This window comes from Botrytis sinoallii (assembly GCF_014898435.1).
Source record: "Botrytis sinoallii strain Bc 23 chromosome Unknown BSIN_011, whole genome shotgun sequence".
NCBI lineage: Eukaryota > Fungi > Ascomycota > Leotiomycetes > Helotiales > Sclerotiniaceae > Botrytis > Botrytis sinoallii.
This window is the reverse complement of record NW_024066038.1, coordinates 658792-676950: the sequence shown is the minus strand read 5'-3', so window position 1 is coordinate 676950 and position 18159 is coordinate 658792. Positions and strand designations below refer to the sequence as shown.

The following is an 18159-nucleotide window of genomic DNA, read 5'->3' as shown; positions in this document are numbered from 1 at the left end:
TCTGGCTGGTTCCCCGAGAGAGAAGCTGAATGAGTATGTATGATAACGTCAGTGTGGACCCATTCTGCTGGTTGGAAGGTTGGAAGATGTATGGAAACGTAAAGTCAATTTCATACAGAATACCTTTCTAGACGACGAGTGATGGCTGCTAGTATTTCACGGGGTGTGGCGCCCATGAGGTGTATCTATTGGAAGAAAAGAACCAAGTCCATCATCACTCACCATAGCACATCAGATGTATGAATGTGTTTCAGCGATGAGACCTTATGGACCACAGAAGTAGAATATAGCTTATTTTAACAAATAAAATGATTTGAATATATGAAGTGGTCTGAATTTATGCAATAAATTGAATGTATCAAATCATCTAAACTTCAATGCCACTCTATGCCACCATCACCCCATCACGAGGGGAAGTGGAAGGCTTCACTATGGAACATCAATAACTCATCCTTTACTCCGCCAGAAGAGATATCACCCACCCCATCCCGTAGGTTGTGTGCTGCCAGTCATACGGAAACATCCATGAAAGGTAACATGATCCTGCATTAGCAGCCACCATTTGGACGCCCATACATGATATTTGGAGCAAGGATGGAAATATTCTTGTGTTGTCGAAATTTCATGGAAAATACTTGATTGGAAAATGTTTCAAAAGATAATGAGGTAGGAGATCAATTGATATAGAAATATGGAGAATCTTTAAACAAAGTCATCTCTCAGAACATGTACATCAAATTCAAACCATGGAACCCGTAAACTGTTCTCCAATTCCCCTTTCATGATTGAAAATGTATTATCTAGGAAGCTTGGTGGTCACAAATAAAGTCTTGGTCGCATCCCAAAATCCATCGTGTTCAATTCCACAATCCAATCCTAGAATCTCCAAGATCTCTCTTCGATTTTTCCAGAGTCACATGAAGGAAGCACCAACTGTTATCAATTAATCACTAGCCGTCGATTCCTCAGATCTAATTGGAAGTTCAGAGTTTCCTAATCCATTGCTAGACATCAATTTAGGATTTATACTCATCGAAAGGGTAAAATAACAAGCTACCTATGGGTTGATAGTCTGCTACTTATTTCCAGCTGTCCCCTCCCCGCCCTGAAATAGAATGATAAAACCCATGCGAGCCATGCCTGTAGCCGCTGCGGGAAGGTCTCATAGAAGCAATTGATCGACGCAGTTCCTTCTGTTTTGTTGTTGTAGGCTTGCAGCGAATAACAGATGGGGTTTAAAGGTCGTGGGGATGGATTCTTGTATTTGTTCGATCCCTGGTATTATTTTATCCTTGAGTTAAGGAGGCTTTGCTCAATTCGCTCACACCATTGGTTTGTGTATCCAATGAAATTGTTTCAAGATACAATCTCGAGATAATTGACCAAATGTGCATCCACGAACCAGGGGATATCTGTATCTTTGTGCTAATCAGCGCGATCCATCCGTCTAAGAAAAATAAGTAGCGATGATCTTTACCCCCTCAAAGGAGAGCATGCGCATGGTCAACCAGGTATTGAAAAGGTCTAGAACCATTCTTTCTGCACTTCCATTTGCTTCGTATAATCTTTTGTTCTCTCGGAATTCTCCCATTCTCATCCTCATCCTCGTTCACATTCACATTGTCAGAGTCGGAGTTGGAGGCGAAAAGATGAAAACGTAAGAAAAATCGAATTCGGCTGGATATTTTGTGCACGCGGGATGGTGAGTGTTTGATTTTTCGATATTAGGGACGGACGGCATGATTGATGTCTCGGCGCAGGAACAAAGATTCGGGGGATGCAAAGAAAAAGAAAGGCAGATGGTTGTACCTTACGTATGCTTAGCTGTCCACGCGGGTCATCTTACCTCATATTATCAGCCCAAAAGTAACCTTTGGGTTATCAATGTTGTAGTATGAACTTAGGAAGGGTAGAAGTTTCCCAGCGTCCATGAATTGAAGTCGATGTCCAAATGTGTGCTGAGCTGTGTAAAGATTGATCAAATCGTTTCGGCTCGGTTCGCTCCTCCACTTGTGCAAGATGGCTCTGGGAGTCTGGGGAAAGGAATTAAAATTGCAGGACCTATTGTGAACGTATTCTAAGCAAATGCAAAAGTAATATGGGAAGCTGGAAATTTGCATATAGAAGGGTCTCGTGTTGACCGGTCTGAGGTTGATTACCTAGCCGAGGATATTTGGGTAGGCCCGGGGGTTCTTATCTCAAGTTTCTACGGACAGAATAGATAGATACGAGTGAGTAGGTGGCTTCGATGGAAATGTAAATCTGCAATGGATGTGCAGGCCAGTGGTAGAAATACAATATGAACATGGAGTTTCGAACTGGCAATAAGACAATAAGGGGCAGATAAATGGGTAAGGGCAACCTCCTGAATCTCCTGAATATCTCCTGAAGATTTATTTCTTATCGATTCATCAAAATCTGAATCAACGTCATGGTATTCTGTATGGAGATTTAATTTAAATAACCTTTGGTATGAGTTCATCGGGCCCATTTCATTCAATATGCAAAATAATTTGTGCGTGATCGCGGCTGCGATTGCGCTTGATATTACTATCAATCCATGTTAGTTGCATCCACACTTGAAGTTATTGATATTGATAATATTGATACCAACATTTGGAAGGGGGCAAGATGTATACCCAATTGAAAAGGAGCAAAGACTTGGAGGGGGAGTCTTTTCTTTACAAAGTAGTCTTAGTAGTCTTAGGATACTTATTCCAAAAATTGTCTAGTCTAGCACCTCTCTCTCTCTCTCGCACAAGCATAGGAAAGGAGGCGAATATTCGCAAGCCAGGTGAGATGATCAAACCTCCATGTGAATTTTACACTGCCTCTCTACCTATATGTTGGTTAGGTACCTACTAGGTAGGTAGATATGTCACGGATCCCTTCTAAATCTTGGTTATGGGTTAATAAGAATCAGATATTCATTCTTCTCTATGGGTACCGGTCCATGATTTGAAAATCCCAATATTACACAGCCCTTTACTTTTAAGAATAAATTGAGTGAGTGAGGGCTTTACCTTACCTTTACCTACCTAATTCACTCAACCCATTCATTTCCTTGTTCTCAAATCTTGTATGCATTTCGTAGGTGACACTAAAATGCTATACATGTATGCGTATGGGTGTCTGGTGATTCTTGTTCATAGAGTAGATCAATCAATCAAGGTCAACTGAGAGAACGAATCCAATCAAATTGAATGAACAAACAAAGAAACCTCGATGACCATTCTCCTCTCGCGGCATTCTTAATTGGGGAACAAAACACATTTATTTCTTGCCTTGATTTTTTCTTATCGCAAATGATTTGTTTTGCCAAAGACTCTTGATTTCTGAATATTCCTTCATAGCTGACATAACACACACACCGTACGTTTCTTTGTTGCATCGCTCGTTACACATTACCTAGCCATTGACTGAAGCGACGTCTATTATATCTTGCAAGACGTAAAATAAAATTTAATTGCCATGTACAATCACCTCCCTATCTACATTGACCATTGTTTCCTTCCTCTTGCTTTCCAGATAATTTAACACATTTATTTGCATGATAATTACTCACAGTCAGCGTTTAGCACTTCACATTCTTGTCACACGCACAACAATCTACCTAAGCCTTAGTACAGTGCATCAATCAACTTTCGACCTTAGCATTATTACCTAGTATTCACTCTCATACACCACACGGTACTAAGGGGTAGGGATATCCGTGGAATAAACTAATCGACCCCCATTCATTCACCATTCGAGAAGCCTCCGACTTACGGCCTGGTCAGAATTTAGAAATACGCTCTGTACCTAACTGGGTACCCAGGTCGTAGCTGGACAACTACGAACCGGCCCCGGAACTAGAAGACCAACCAAAAGTCTGGATAGTGGGACGACTCCATCATATCGAAATCGAAATCGAATAATATCCTGACAATACTGCCTAGTAGGTGTATTAGGTGTAGTAGGTACAATTCACACATACTAGATACCTCAGATAGTACCATCGACCCGAGCCTATCTACCTCCTTACCTTCTAGGGCGGCCGTAGATACCGGTATCTACATCTACATCAACATCAACAATTTACAACACTCAATAATAAACCCAGTGATCCTATCAAACTCAATTCCGATTTACCATTTTCTTTAGTTACCATTCAGACCCTGGTCCAACCAGTGATTCATCACACCCCCCCAAAGAGAACACACATACGACAGAGAAGGAAAGTGGAATCCCCAGGAAGGAAAAGGTAAAGACTAGCAGCAAGCAACCAAGCAACGAGGCAACCTAAAATTGGTACCAGATCTACTGTTACCGCAACTTTTTTTCCCCTTCCCAATCTTTCTGGATATTTCTACAATTGTGCACAATTTCAATTTGCACAATCCCTCAAATCTACATCGGAAGTTATAGCAGACATTCATTTACTCTATTTCGGGGCAGAAAAAGAAAGAATAACAAGCAAGAGAACTTGACCATTTACACTTGTCATCTTCCACATATAAACATATAACTTCATCGAAACATTTAGCACAACAAGTCTCTCAGTGGCCTCCAACGGAAACTTGCGAAACCCCGCTGGCCTGCATCGTCTCAGCCATTCGATCCTCCGTTTAGTCCTGGATTCATCCTGGTTCTAAACATTTTTATTTCTCCATTCCAACTGCGACAAATTTCCAAACATCTTTTTTACCTGGGCACATTCACTCACCTTGTTGCTCTCTCTGAATAATAATTCTTTTTATGAAATTCAGTGCATTCACTCAATACTCCCTTCTTTTTGTGCTTTTCCAATCACTCAATTTGCTCTCGCCTACAAAGAACCACGCGGTCTGTAGCTGGAGCTCGAACCCGACCAATTTACGAAACCAATCGCCAATACACCATCCCATTATTTTGTCTCGCTCTCATATTATTGCTTATCATAGCTCGAGGCTTGAAGGTTGGCTCTGCGAATTCGAAAGTGGAACAAAGGAAATAAATAATTGTCAAGATGGCATCTTCTAAGGTGATTACCTTATTTCCCTCATTACATACCAGCGTTATCTATTTATAGGAACCCTGCTGATCATTCTCATCTCTCTCACAGGAAATTCAGCATTCTTCGAGACCTAGCCAAGGCCGACTTCCATCACTGTCTACAAATTCTTCGAGTTCCTATCCACGACAGTCTCATACAAGAAATCACTCTCATTCAGTATCTGCAGGATCACTTATATCGAGCAGCAGGGTGTCTCGACGCAAAAGTGTATCTTCGAACGTTGCGAGTAATGTTAATGCACTTCTAGCTGCAGCGACAGCGAGTGAGGTTGGCGATAATCCTTTGGCAATGCCAATTTCTACACGAAGAGCAACAATGAAATCCGGACCTATGGGCAGTTTACCATCTCCACCATCGAGTCTGCCAACTCATAGAATAAGGTTGACTATGAAGTCGGGGCGTGGAGAGAGTGCAATTGACGATGATAACAATGACGAGGAAATGGAGGACGAAGAAGACGACGAATTTACAAAGAACAGAATGAGAAGAGCGAGCGAAGGATCACAACTCTTGAAGGATGGCAAGAAGGCCAATGCCAATGATCTCAAGTGTGACAAGTGTGGAAAAGGATACAAGCACAGCAGTTGCTTGTCTAAGCATTTGTTCGTGCCCACCATCCTTTCCTATCTTCCTCCACATGGGCTTCAGCGCGGAAGCTTTGTGTGATAGTGTTGTGAATTGTTATTAACTTTTTGTTTGCAGATGGGAACATACACCACAATGGTCCTACACCTCGAAATTGTTGATCTCAAAGCATCAACAAGTACAGTTGCTAGAAGCGGCTGCCGTCCTTCTTGGAATGAACCAAGATTCCGTCAATACTCCACCGGACTCTGCAAAGGACCCTCAAAGTGATGACCAGGATTCTGCATCTAGTCTGGGTGATCATGAGATTGATCGTGCTAGCTCCGCGGATATGACACCACCACCTGCAGATATACGCCACGCATACGGTGGCAGTTCGTTCAACGGATCAAGGATACATGCTGGAAACGGTGACTCTTATACCATGTCGGATAGGGTACGTTACGGTGCTAGCGTTCCAGTCGGCTTCGGTCTTTTCCACCAACAAAATTATGAGCGTCGCCCGCCCTCTTCTGGAATGAATGAGAATCGAGAGGAAGATACATTAACCACAGCGATGGAGGCCCACGGTCTTTCAAGCGACTTCCCAGACGATATTCCTCCCGTACCTGGAATCCCTGCTGAATATTTGAATGATCTTTCGGCAAGTTACACACCTAGCCTTCGCCCACGGCAGAGGGAAAGTTTTGCCAGAGGAAGCTATGACCGTCATCAACTCCATGGCGATGGAGATGTGCAAATGGATGATGGCGATGATAGTATGGGAGATGAGGAAGATTATGATCTGCGTTCCCGCGGTCGTTCTGATGAAGACGATGATGGTGTTTTTGGACATATGGAGGAATAACCGCCGGCAAATGTAAATGTGCCAATCGAAGCAACCTTTCAATTGGCCATTGTGATTATTTCCCTTTTCTTCTCCTGTAGTAGCAATGTAATAAGTAAATTCGGTCGATTCTTAGCACCAATGTGTGGGGGTTTGATCCACTGAGGTTAAAACTAAGAATCGGGTTGATCTACCAGAACAATAAAATCAAATGTTATCAATGAAAAGAAGATACTCAACAGCCAGACGTGCAGATTCCTAATGTCAATGCCATTTGATACCGATTTTGATGGTGAATATGATGATAGTGATGCTGGCGACGATATCGATGTATTTAAGAGTGGCATATCGAGGCATATTGTATTGTCAAGCACGCAACTACTTGCAAGTCCTCTTTCAATAGGGTTTCATTTCCCTTTCAGATAACATCACTGGGCTTGAGGCTTTTAGATAGCACTTGCTGGACATTGGTTGGGTAGGGTGCGGCATGTTATCTAGGTCTGGGATAGAGTTTCTTGACGGAGAAGAAAGAAGTTGGCAAATGATTAGGCGTGCAGTAGTCATAAATGGAGCGGATGTAGAGGAAAAAGCAAACGAAGCTATTGTACAAATAGATGAAAGCGTCAGAGGTTTAAGAAGAAAGCAAAGCAAAACAAAATATCAATTGGATTTCATCTTTCAACAACCTGAAGCAAGACGACTTTACTTATTTAAATTAGATATCAAAATTTTCGATGTGGATACCAATTGAAAAAAGTGAGAAAATTGTAATGAAAAAATGGTGGTTGGCAGAACGACTCTTGTATACAAGGAACTGGATTGATGATAGCTCACCGGTAGTGACGTCTTGGTGTCCAAGCTCAAGCTGCATCATGCAAAGCAAGCAAAAAATTCGCATGGGCAGAACATAACTTTACAATTATACATCAAAAGAATCAATTCAACGATATAAAATCAAACGATCAAACTCAAAACTCTTGTTGGTTTGTGATCATTGAAAGAAAAATTGAAACGTGAAAAGAGTCTTTTATATCTGCGGGATAAGCGCGCCAGTCCTAGGAGACGCGTTGGTTTTGTTTATTTGCTGCCGGACTGGGTTGTTAGGAAACGACAGACGGGTATGGTACTTTCATTTGTTTATATGATCGATCAAACTTAGTTATTTACAAGTACACAGGATCTTAACACATAAAACGATTCTGAGCGAAATATACCAGATCGAAAACAATAATAGTAAAGGAAAAGAGGAGATAATGGCTCCAGCAACACGATCACTAAGAAGAGATAAGGTCGAGAGCTTAGCAGACAGTGCAGAGGCGGCAGCGGATCAACTTGTCAATGGAGATTTGAGCCATCTGCAAAGGGGTGATGATTTGGACGAATATTACTCGAAGAGGGAGGCAGCGAAGAGAGAAAATGATGAGAATTCAATGCTTGTCAAGTCAATGCTGGCCGACTCTGGATTCTCACAGCGGAAACCATCGAAGGTGCCAGATCTATTGAGGTTTCCCTTAGTAGTGGTTCTCAGTTTGATGGGAAGTGGGTTGGCTTATAGTTTGCGTGCGAATTATGTTGAGGCAGAGGAGTTGGGAAGCGTTAGTAGGAGGTATCAGGGATGGGAAGAGGCGGCGGGGTTGGTTGCGTGGAGGACTGCGGAATTGGCATTAGGTTGGTTTGGTAATTATGATGGCTATGATTTTGCGGCTATGACTTTGTTGTCTCGTGGTCCTCCAGTAAGTTTTTTTTTTCTCTCCAAATTTCTGCCCCACTATCAAATTGCGCTCGTAGTTGTGATGAGTATGTACTGATTTTTGGGATTTAGTTGTATCTTCTTAACGCGTTCTATGAAGTTAGCGTGAAGACTGTTGTATCGTCTCTGCTGATCGATACCCTCACAACCTACATTCCATTCCGATTACTTCGACCTCTTTCTCCCGCTCACGCAGACGCTCCATCTGTGCCAAACCGAGATATTACTTCAGATATTCCTGTTCAGATCATCACTACACTCCTAGCGGCATCTATCTACAGCGTCACTCTCTACGGTGCATACATGTCCTATATGCCAGTTTACCTTGCTACCTATTTCGAAGGTATCCCATCTATTGCCGCCGCTCATTCCGCAACACCTACTTCTCTCCTTCCCGTTATGTTACTTTTAGGCCTCGCAACACGTTCATTCATCTTCACCCCAGTTACAGCCACCAAGCCTTCAGACTCAGTACCTCCGCCATTCAACCCTGAGACTGCTACGTTGGAAGAGACCATTCTTTATAATTTATGGGGCTTTTCGAACAAAACCAGAATCATTATCAAGAGAACGGCTACTTTGATGATGATTACAGGTGTTAACACCTTTTTGCAAACGTATGTTACGGTTGAGGGGGTTGAGGCGCTCGGTGCTGTGGCGTATTCGGGTATCTGGGTTGTGGCTGCGGGAATTTGTGGGGGTGTATTGGGGTTTGTGGGTGCGGTTTAGGGAGGAAAATGTGATGCAGATTTGATGGCTTGACGTTGAGAGAAGTCGGAGGACGGGTAGGTACATTAGGGGAGACGAAGTAGAGAATTACTGTACATGGAAGAAGACGCATATGGATCTCGCTATTTCCTCTTTTTGGGATTTATTGATTTGGCGGAGTATAGCTGACTGGTTGAAGCGAGCCTTTTTTGATTTTTTTCACTGGCTTGAGATAAAGGGGAATATGTTCACATGTTTGCTTATCGACACGGCGAGAAGGGCTAGGGGATCAATCTACTCATCCGGGGGGAAATAATCATAAACACTTTCAAGTAATAGTTGGCGGGTGTGATGATTTGTTTTACCGTGTTGTATTGTATTCTTTATGGTTTTGATTTCTTGAAAAGGAGTGCTGATGGATGATTTTGATGGATATTGTATGCCGGTATCAAGGTTATTTCTAAAAATAGATGCATGTATTGATTTCAACAAAGGGGTATGGGGTACATCTGTCTGTATACCTTTGATACAAGAATGAAGGGAAGTGAATGTGAATTGAATGTGAATTGAAACTTATTGCATTGATAGACACCTGGGTCGGTACTTGTAGATGCTTTGATAAATGATATTGTATTTGTCCATATTTTACAGGACCAGGCTGACATTTGAGATGCGAGAGTGAGCAGGCATTTTGTTCCTTTCAGATCATATTGTGTAATCTTGTGACCCATAGCTTAACCGCAATTTCAAGACAAGAAGGGGGGAAGGGCTGATGTGAATAAAGGGTGAAATGGTAAATCGTAAATGGGAAGGTGCAAACAATCATTTTAAACGGATCAGATTATAATAAAACATATTGATAATCACTAGCATTGGAGCATTAATTAAATATTCATCGTCTACATCGATTCCCAAAACAACCAAGATACATCATCCATCAATTTCATACTCCATACGCATTCAAAGTGCTTTTACCATCTCAGCCTTCCTTTTCCAGTTGATTTTATTCGTCATCAGCTCCATCCATCAGATTCAGCCTTCGACACCTACTTGACTCCTTTCTGTATGATCTAGATACCGTACAGATTCCGTACAGATCCCATCCACATTGCCACGGTCACGGCCACGGCCACGGCTTCTCCTGCTGCTACTTTCTTCTTATCTTTTTTGGGGCACATCTACCTACCTACTACATACTTATTACTCACGGCGGTACTTGTTATTGATATATCTGATATATCTGAAATATCACGAAACAAAGCCTTGGAACCCATGACACCTTTTGGCATATTTTAATAATGAAATATGTAGGCTTCGTAATACACCCAACCCCAATCTAGGATTTTTTAAATTGTCTTTGATTCGACTAAAGATCTATTCTATTCTGGTCGTCAACTTTACCTGCCTATTATTATTTGCCATCACTCTCAGTATTTTATCACGGTATTTGCAATTACCACTGTACATACCACCCATCCACCCATCCACACATCACACCCATCACACCCATCCATATACACACACTCTCTCCCTTCCAGAGCCTCATCGATATCGCGTCTCCTCTGCTGCAAACTTAAAACAACATTCGATCCGACCAAGATAGAGAAGAAAATAGCATCCCGCTCTCCCAAACAAACATGGCATCCGATGCATCCAGAAGGTATGTTTTTTGATGGAAGCTTTCCTTCCCCCTTTTTTTTTGTTTATTTCCCATTTACCATATTGTACTTATTTTTACCCTTTTTCCCCATAACTATCGGTACCTTGATACTATTTCGATCTACCTACGTAGATACCTACATTAGCTGTTTTCATAGCTTCCCCCTCCCCTCCACAAAAAGCACGTGCATTTTTATGTTATGCTACATGCTTTTTCCCTTGACTTTGGCCTTTGGGCTTTGCCTTCCTGTTCCCGCCGCTTTGCAAGAAAAGATGGGGACCAATTGGGGGACCGATTGGGGGGCAGAATAAGAGCCAGCCAGCCAGCCAGCCAGCCAGCCAGGTACAAGCAAGGTCCCAAATATTATAAAGGGAAAAAGGGCAACCAGAAGAACAAGATATAAGAGGCTCAAGGCAAATTATCGGGGAAGAAAAGGCAAAAAAAAAAAAAAGACCCAAGATCCAAAATCCAAAATAACACCTGCCAATGATCGCAAAGTAGGCGTTAGGTAAGGATTTGGATTGGTGACAGTATCGCGCTTTACAATTTGCCGATAGATTTTCGCGTTTTTTAGTTGCTTTCACGACAGATTATTACTACACTACACTACACTACATGCCTGCCTACCTACTCCGTACTATTTCGGTCAATATTTCATCACTTATCTTTTTCTTACCTTTCCTTAACAATTGACTTTCGACCAATTTTTTTGAACGACATACTCTGGATTCTGGAACTTTTTACTAATTTGTTTTTTTCTTCTCTCTTTTAGATGGCTTGATGAGTCAGGTATTTGGAGCTGTCGAATCAAGGTCCCACCACAATCGCATGTCGACAATTCAAGAGCAATCGATACTATCAATTCCAACATAAACTCCATCAACGTGGCCGCAAATAATACAATGGATGCCGCTCTGGAGATGACAAGTCCTGGCCGCAAGGCCAAGCTCGCGGAAACGATCCAATCTATGGCAAACTTGAATAGTAACATTGAGAATATGGAATCACCTATGGATCCGGATGCACAGGCAACAATCACAGACTTTCTCGATTTCACGGAATATCTACCTTCTGATTTGGTTCGGTCATTGGCACTCATTAGTGACCTCGATGAGAAATATGTCAATGCCTCGTCGAACTTGAATGACTTGACAAAAACCTATGGTCACCTCCCCGATCTTCCTGCCGATACAAAACCTGACCCTGTCTCTTTGCGAAAAGATATATCTACCAGCTTGACTGATGCCCTCGGTGCACGTACATTGGCTTTCGCAGAGGCGTCACATCTGGTTGAGAACGTGGAGAGACATTACAAAAGGGCCCAGAACATATTGGCGAAGCTTCAGACCATGGCAGAAAACTATCCCGAATCTCGAGAAACAAGTCCTGTTCCGCAGAAGCCAAATTCCCCGGTCTCAAATCGATTGCCAGGAAAATTACTTTTGCGAACTGGAAACCCGGATGGTCGTATGCGTGTTCGCAAACGACGCGCGCCAATCATCACTGTTCCTGGCGAGGTCATGGCTCCATATGAGCTCGACTACGATTCTTATGATTCGTACAGTGATGATTCGGAATCCGACGCTGGCCCACCCACACCGCGTCGGCAGACACCTGCGAGATCCGCATCGGTCAATCCTAAGATCAAGTTGAAGGTCAAGCCAGCCAAGAAAGAGAAAGTACCAAAAGCCCCCCGGACACCAAGGCCCCCTGGAGTTATGGGAACAAACGTACATAGCGCGGTTGCCGGAATATCGACAAGTAACGCACTAGCGAAACTCCAACCTCCACCACCGGATGCGAAAGCGGGAACCGAAGATGCGCCTTGGCTTCAGTTGACCGCATGGGAGCTTGCGAAGCTCAGAAAGAGAATGAAAAAGAATGCGGTATGGAGCCCGAGCGATACAATGATCGCACGTGAATTAAAACAATTGGGACGAGGAATTGAAGCGTATCGTACTGCAAAGAGTAAGGCTGACGCTGCAGGACAGCCTTTCGAACAATCGGTACCACCCCAACTCACCGGGAAGACAGTTATCGCGGAAGGTGCTATAAGTGCAGAAGCCTTAGGCACAGAGGAGATACAACTTAGCAATCGTGGTATGAAGCTTAACGAAGCCAAGAAATTAAAGAGAGAGGCAGCCGCAAAAGAGCTTGCCAAATTGGCGGCTGAAGAAGCTGAAGAATCTGTACGAAAGATGACAGAAGCTGCTAGTACAGTAAAGAGCCTTTTTGGGAATCATCCTGAAGAGGAGAAGAAAGAGAAAGAAAAAGAAAAAGAGAAAGAGAAAGCTCCTACTAAAACACCTAAGAAGCAGCCAGCATCGAAAAAACGAAAACGCGAGTCCACAATCGAAGATGTAAAGGCGAATGGCGAGGCAAACCCATCGAGTATAGATGGCATAACTGACACGAATGACGCTCAAGGTGATAAAGTGAATGAAGTAGATTCTTCGAAATTAGGTAAGCCTCAATTCAAGAGAACGAAGACTGAAACCCCGGTTCCACCCCCTCATCCCATCATCACAAATGCCACTCCCCGCGCCACTCCTGTACCAACTTTGGAATCTGCCGTATCCGTGGCATCTTCCATTGCTCTACCAGTACCAGCTACAGATACACCAATCAGTTCTACTCCGGTTGCATCAGTAACGGCTTCATCACCACCAAAGTCTTCGACGCCAATTCTTCCTCCGGGTGCGGAAAAGAAGGAGGCCAAGAAAGAGGCGAGAAAAGCAGCGGCGGCTGCTAAAAAAGAAGCCAAAGAAGCCGCGAAAGCAGTTGTGGAATCGGAATTGGCAGAAAAGAAGGAAGATCAAACATCGGAAAAGCTAGAGAAGACAACTAACACACGTGCCACTCGAAAAGCAACTCCGGTTGCTCAAGTAATTGAACCCACTACACCACCAGTATCAGAACCCCTCCCAGCTAAAAGACCAACATCTTCTCGTGGTAAAGCAGCCGCTGCAAAGGAAGCGGTAACTGCCGCTGCCATCAAAGCAGAAGAGCCCATCTCTGCAGCTCCTATGCCAGCAGTACTAGATCGCCCTAGACGCACTAGCACAGCTCGTAACACACCGGCACCAGAAACCCGTCAACCGAGCAAAAGAGCAAAAAGGCCTGCTCCAGGTGTTGTAACTCTTACTACAGAAGGCGGATCTACTGCTGTCAGCGTTGGCAAGAGACGTGCTGCTCCACGCAAAAAGGCAGGACAGAAAAAGGAAAAGAAAGATGGAAGAGAAGGCAGTGCGGTCCAAGAAGTTTTGGATGAGGTAGATGATGATGGAAATTTGATTGATCCAAACGAACAGAGATATTGCATCTGTAACCGGGTTAGCTTTGGCACGATGATTGCTTGTGAGAATGATAATGTGAGTCTTCCTTTCCACAAGAGGTCTGTGTCTTGGTTTGTATTGAATATGGAAGAGAGGAAGGGAAAGGAATAAGTAGAGACGGTACGAGACGAGATGAGACTAATGATTGATTGATTGATAGTGCGAGAAAGAATGGTTTCATCTGGAATGTGTGGAAATGACGGCTGTTCCTCCTAGAACCACTAAGTGGTATTGTCCAGATTGTAGGATTATTTTGGGGATTGGTGAGAAAGGGGAAGTCAACGCTAGGGGGAGGAAAAGGTAATGGGTGGGCTGGGATAATAATGGGTGGTAGCTTTGCTGATTGGCTAATTAGCTGATTAGCTAATATGGAGTTTACAACATGGCTGGCTGGTTTGATTGATAATAATGACTTTGGGAATTGGAATGATTGCATACTTGCTTGCATGCAATAGAGGCGATGGGTCATGAATTCATGATGTTTTCCTTGCAATCTTGGTCCGGAGAGTGTATGATTATGTATGTATATTGTATGGATGGGAGATGAGAGATGGGAAGTGGGAAGTGGGTAGGGCGATTTTGTGATACTCTGTCCCATTTGCTGGCTGGCTGGCTGGCTACTGGGTTGGTTGGTTGGTTGTTTGTGTGTGGACGTATGTGTATCAACAATTAATATCATATGCACGAGTGGATAGATGGAGAGATGTAATGGAAGTGTATTAAAATTGTAGTGGATATCACATTCTACATCTTTGCTGATATTCTATGTAATTTATTCATGTATTCTGATCTTATATGATACCAGCAGAGTAGCACCATCTTGTTATTGCCCTTTTATCTCAAGTAAATCCAGGAACCTCGATATTGAACTTCTCTCCGTTGATGCCCCAGTGCGATATGGATCCGCCGCTTCCGAAGAGGAGATCGAGTTTTTGTTCGCGGTGCCAGATGAATCTTTTTTTGTTTTTGTTTTTGTTCTGGTCGGGTAGAGTTTGATGAAGTACTGGGGGTGGGTGGGGGGTGTTAGAATTTGGGGTTGGTGGATGATGGGTGGATGGGTGGATGGTTTATGTTTGAGGCTTTACTTGGTATTGCGTACTGTGGAGAGGAATTTGAGGCGAGGTGGGGGTTAAGAGATGCAGAGGGCAGAAAGGATAGGATAGGGTAGGGTAGGATGGGAGAGTGAAGGGATGGATACATACGCAAGGGAGAGATAGGCAAGAAAGGAATATATTCATACCAAAATTTTATGTTCGGGAATCCATTCCTCGTCCATGGTATCGAGTTTCCAGTCGGAAGCATTTTTGAACATGACGCCGGCGTGGCGATCGCGATAGCCAATCAGGTGGTTTTCGATGGAGTAGGAGGGGTCGTGGAGGAGTCGGTGGAGAATGTCTTTTGCGGTGCGGAGGGGAGGGGATTTTTGTGTGGAGAGGGGGGTTGGGGTTGGGGTTGGGGTCGCAGAGGGAGTGGGAGTGGGAGTTGGGTAGGAAGTTGAGAGGGAGGTGTTGGGTGGGGTGATGGAGGGATGATGGAAGGTACGGGTGTTGGGACGGAGATGGAGATGGGCTGTTTCGAAGGATGAGGTATGCATGGTGTAGGATAGATAACCTTTTTGATTTGGGGGCGTGGATTTGTCTTTCTGGAGTGAGGAAAGCCATTTTTCGAGGGTTGGATTGAGGTCTAGGGAGTCGAAGTTGGTTAGACCGAGGAGAAAACATCCTTCGTAGAAGGGAGAGGAATCATCTGCTTCTTGATCGACTAGGGGCTGGGGCCATAGATGAAGGATTGAGGGTGAAGATGAAGATGTGAGGTTTGTTAGAGCTATAGAGGGGTTGTTAATATCGTATTTCAGTTTATGGAAGAAAGGAATGAATGATGAATGGATAGGTCAGTGAAAATACTTACAGCTCCTCAAGGCAACCAATCTATCACCAAGCATATCCAACCATCTTCCACATTCCAGCGAGGAAGTACCTGAATACACGAAATCTATCTGAATGATATCTTCACCCAAAAGTTTAGCCAGCACATCTTGTTGTTGAATACTGGCGAGAAGGTGTTTCCAATATGAGAAATGAGAATAACTTTCTGTGGGGGCACTTTCGATGATGGAATGCATGAGCTGGAATTTTAGGCCGAGGAGTTCGAGGGTTGATCTATCTACATTTTGAAGATGGTAGAGATCATAGGTGTTGATCCATTGAGTGATTTGGTCTCTTTGGTGTGATGTTAGTGTCCATGTGGTGATAGGAAAAGGAGAAGAAATTTACTCGGTTAGATGTTCATCTTCGTCATCGTTGAAGAGACCGGTACCACATTCCATGTGATAGGGTGTTAGGTCAATTCCTGGAACTTTTCCATAGTAGGTGAAAATTTTACGGATTGTAGTTTTGAAGTCGAGGTTCTCTTGGGATGATTCTGATCCGACGCCTGATGATAGGGAGGCGATTATCGAATTTTCCCAATTTTGATCCGTGGTATCTGAAGCTTTGGGTTTCACATGATATTGTTCGGAACCTTGTGATAATGCATGCCGTAAAAGGGCGATGATGGAAATGGAAGTAAGACTTCCAATATTGGAACTTCCATAAAGTCCTTGAACCGTTGCCCAGGCTTTGATGTAGTGGTAGACATGGTGTAGAGTATTGTCTATGCTGACTGTATCATGTCAGATTGGCATTTCTATATTTCTGGGGAAGTATGGCGAATGGCCAAGAAATGGAGATAAAGTTCTGAGAGGGGTTTAATCAGATAGGAGCTTACACTTTTGAGCGAAATCGGTCAGCCAAAGAATTCTAATGGCTCGTTTTGACGACCATTCGTCACAGTATTGGAGGGCCGCTAGTGGAATACCTTGAGGCGATTTGTTATGACTATTTGATATGTGAGCAACACTAAACGTTTAAACAGCCGTTGCATGAGTGGAGACTCTTTCGATAGGTATCTAAGGGGACACTTGGCAGCATACATTCTTCTCACAAATGGCTCGCAACAACCATATTGAACCTCGAAAGTGAAGCTATTGATTTGTACAACAAAGACCGGATGTGCGCCTGGCTGAACCGATGACACAACAATATTCGCATCCGGATACTCAACCTGAGCCTTTTGCATTGCCTCCCAAAAGACGTCTATAAACAAACTTGCCGAAATAGTTCCAAAAACTACGCATTCCAATGTTTCGTTTCTTGTCGTACACTGTATGGCGTGGCTTTCAGTAGCAAAACAGACAAGCTTTGGAAGGGCGCCAATGCGAGCACGACGAGCGCTTGGAATACCTCCTTGATCTTGGCTATCAAGGTGCTCTTCTGGACCCGCAAGGCTCGGATCCAAAAGTTTCTGCAATGTTTGGAAAGCTAGATTAGCTTCTTCCCACCATCCTGGAGTAGGGACGTGGAATTGGTCTTGGAAGTATTGCGTGAGTATCAACTCCTCATTGTTTGTGTCGTCTGCCATGGGGAAAGTGTGGAGGGTAAAAATAGCTCGAATTGTTCAGAAATAGAAATGAATTGGTTTGAAGGGGAAGGAAATAAGATCTGTGTACAATACTTATTGTTTGAATGATACAGAAATAGAAAGAAAAGAATGAACTTTTTGTATCTTATTCTGATGTAGGGATTCGACAGAGAGCTTGCTTTGCCTTTAACAATTTTGGAGTATATTTGCTACCTTACCTATGCATCAGTGCTTACCTTCAATTCTGCCTTGGTGGCTTCTCAATTTACGAATCTTGCAGCATTGAATATACGAGAAGAGTCATCGTCGCCAGTCCCTCTCTAAAAATGAAGGATGTGCATTTTTTTCTCTCGGCCAGTGAGTCATACAACTTTGTACGTGCAATCAAATTGCAATACAAATCGAAGGGCATCGACATTTTCCTTTGCAGTACTCCTCCGTCTCCGTCCGCGATCAGATAATTGTTAGAATAATAATAGAATATGTGGTGAGCAGAGATACACTTAATTGGCCAATGACACAATCATAGAACTCTGGAAGGGAAATGGAAACAAGAGAAATAAATTGGCATGAGAGTGGAAAAGCTTGGTGAATGGGCGGAGGAATGACAAGATTGTGGGTGGCCAAGGTCTGGGCAGTACGTAGTCGAGATTTTAATGGAGAAATGATTGGTGATGAGGAAAAACATATGAGCATACCGAGTCTGAGAGAGTATATCCATCCGTATAGCCAAAGGACGGTGTTTCATAAATCATTCAGGTATGCATATTTATTATGAATGACCAGTGTATGCCCACGGTA

General features: G+C 43.3%; 4 protein-coding genes across 4 annotated transcripts; 3 read left to right on the top strand and 1 right to left on the bottom strand.

The window, feature by feature from the left end:
• Window positions 1-4987: 4987 nt before the first annotated feature.
• Window positions 4988-6467, top strand: EAF02_006858 (uncharacterized protein; the record flags this gene model as incomplete). Its single annotated transcript, XM_038902906.1, has 3 exons — window positions 4988-5002; window positions 5084-5637; window positions 5738-6467. 3 exons carry the CDS (start codon window positions 4988-4990, stop codon window positions 6465-6467), a joined length of 1299 nt encoding a protein of 432 aa, XP_038757227.1.
• A 1232-nt stretch (window positions 6468-7699) lies between these two features.
• On the top strand, window positions 7700-8925 carry EAF02_006857 (uncharacterized protein; the record flags this gene model as incomplete). The annotated part of the gene is made up of 2 exons (XM_038902905.1): window positions 7700-8179; window positions 8269-8925. 2 exons carry the CDS (start codon window positions 7700-7702, stop codon window positions 8923-8925), a joined length of 1137 nt encoding a protein of 378 aa, XP_038757226.1.
• Window positions 8926-10541: 1616 nt separating this feature from the next.
• On the top strand, window positions 10542-14258 carry EAF02_006856 (uncharacterized protein; the record flags this gene model as incomplete). Its single annotated transcript, XM_038902904.1, has 4 exons — window positions 10542-10564; window positions 11337-13935; window positions 14060-14199; window positions 14255-14258. The coding sequence occupies 4 exons, from the start codon at window positions 10542-10544 to the stop codon at window positions 14256-14258; spliced, it is 2766 nt and encodes a 921-aa protein (XP_038757225.1).
• EAF02_006855 (uncharacterized protein) lies at window positions 11215-18159 on the bottom strand. The gene is made up of 7 exons (XM_038902903.1): window positions 16871-18159; window positions 16666-16775; window positions 16173-16560; window positions 15808-16118; window positions 14043-15723; window positions 12556-13921; window positions 11215-12450 (listed from the first exon to the last, which is right to left on the bottom strand). The coding sequence occupies exons 1-5, from the start codon at window positions 17356-17358 to the stop codon at window positions 15134-15136; spliced, it is 1887 nt and encodes a 628-aa protein (XP_038757224.1). The 5' UTR covers window positions 17359-18159; the 3' UTR covers window positions 11215-12450; window positions 12556-13921; window positions 14043-15133.

What these genes read in the sequence shown, in the direction of transcription:
- EAF02_006855 (XM_038902903.1), bottom strand. Translation starts at nt 17,358, where the DNA reads ATGGCAGACGACACAAACAATGAGGAGTTGATACTCACGCAATACTTC. An exon ending in GAGCCATTTGTGAGAAGAAT is followed by an intron (nt 16,776 to 16,870) that starts GTATGCTGCCAA and finishes CATATCAAATAG; the next exon opens with TCATAACAAATCGCCTCAAG. An exon ending in GAAGATGAACATCTAACCGA is followed by an intron (nt 16,119 to 16,172) that starts GTAAATTTCTTC and finishes ATCACACCAAAG; the next exon opens with AGACCAAATCACTCAATGGA.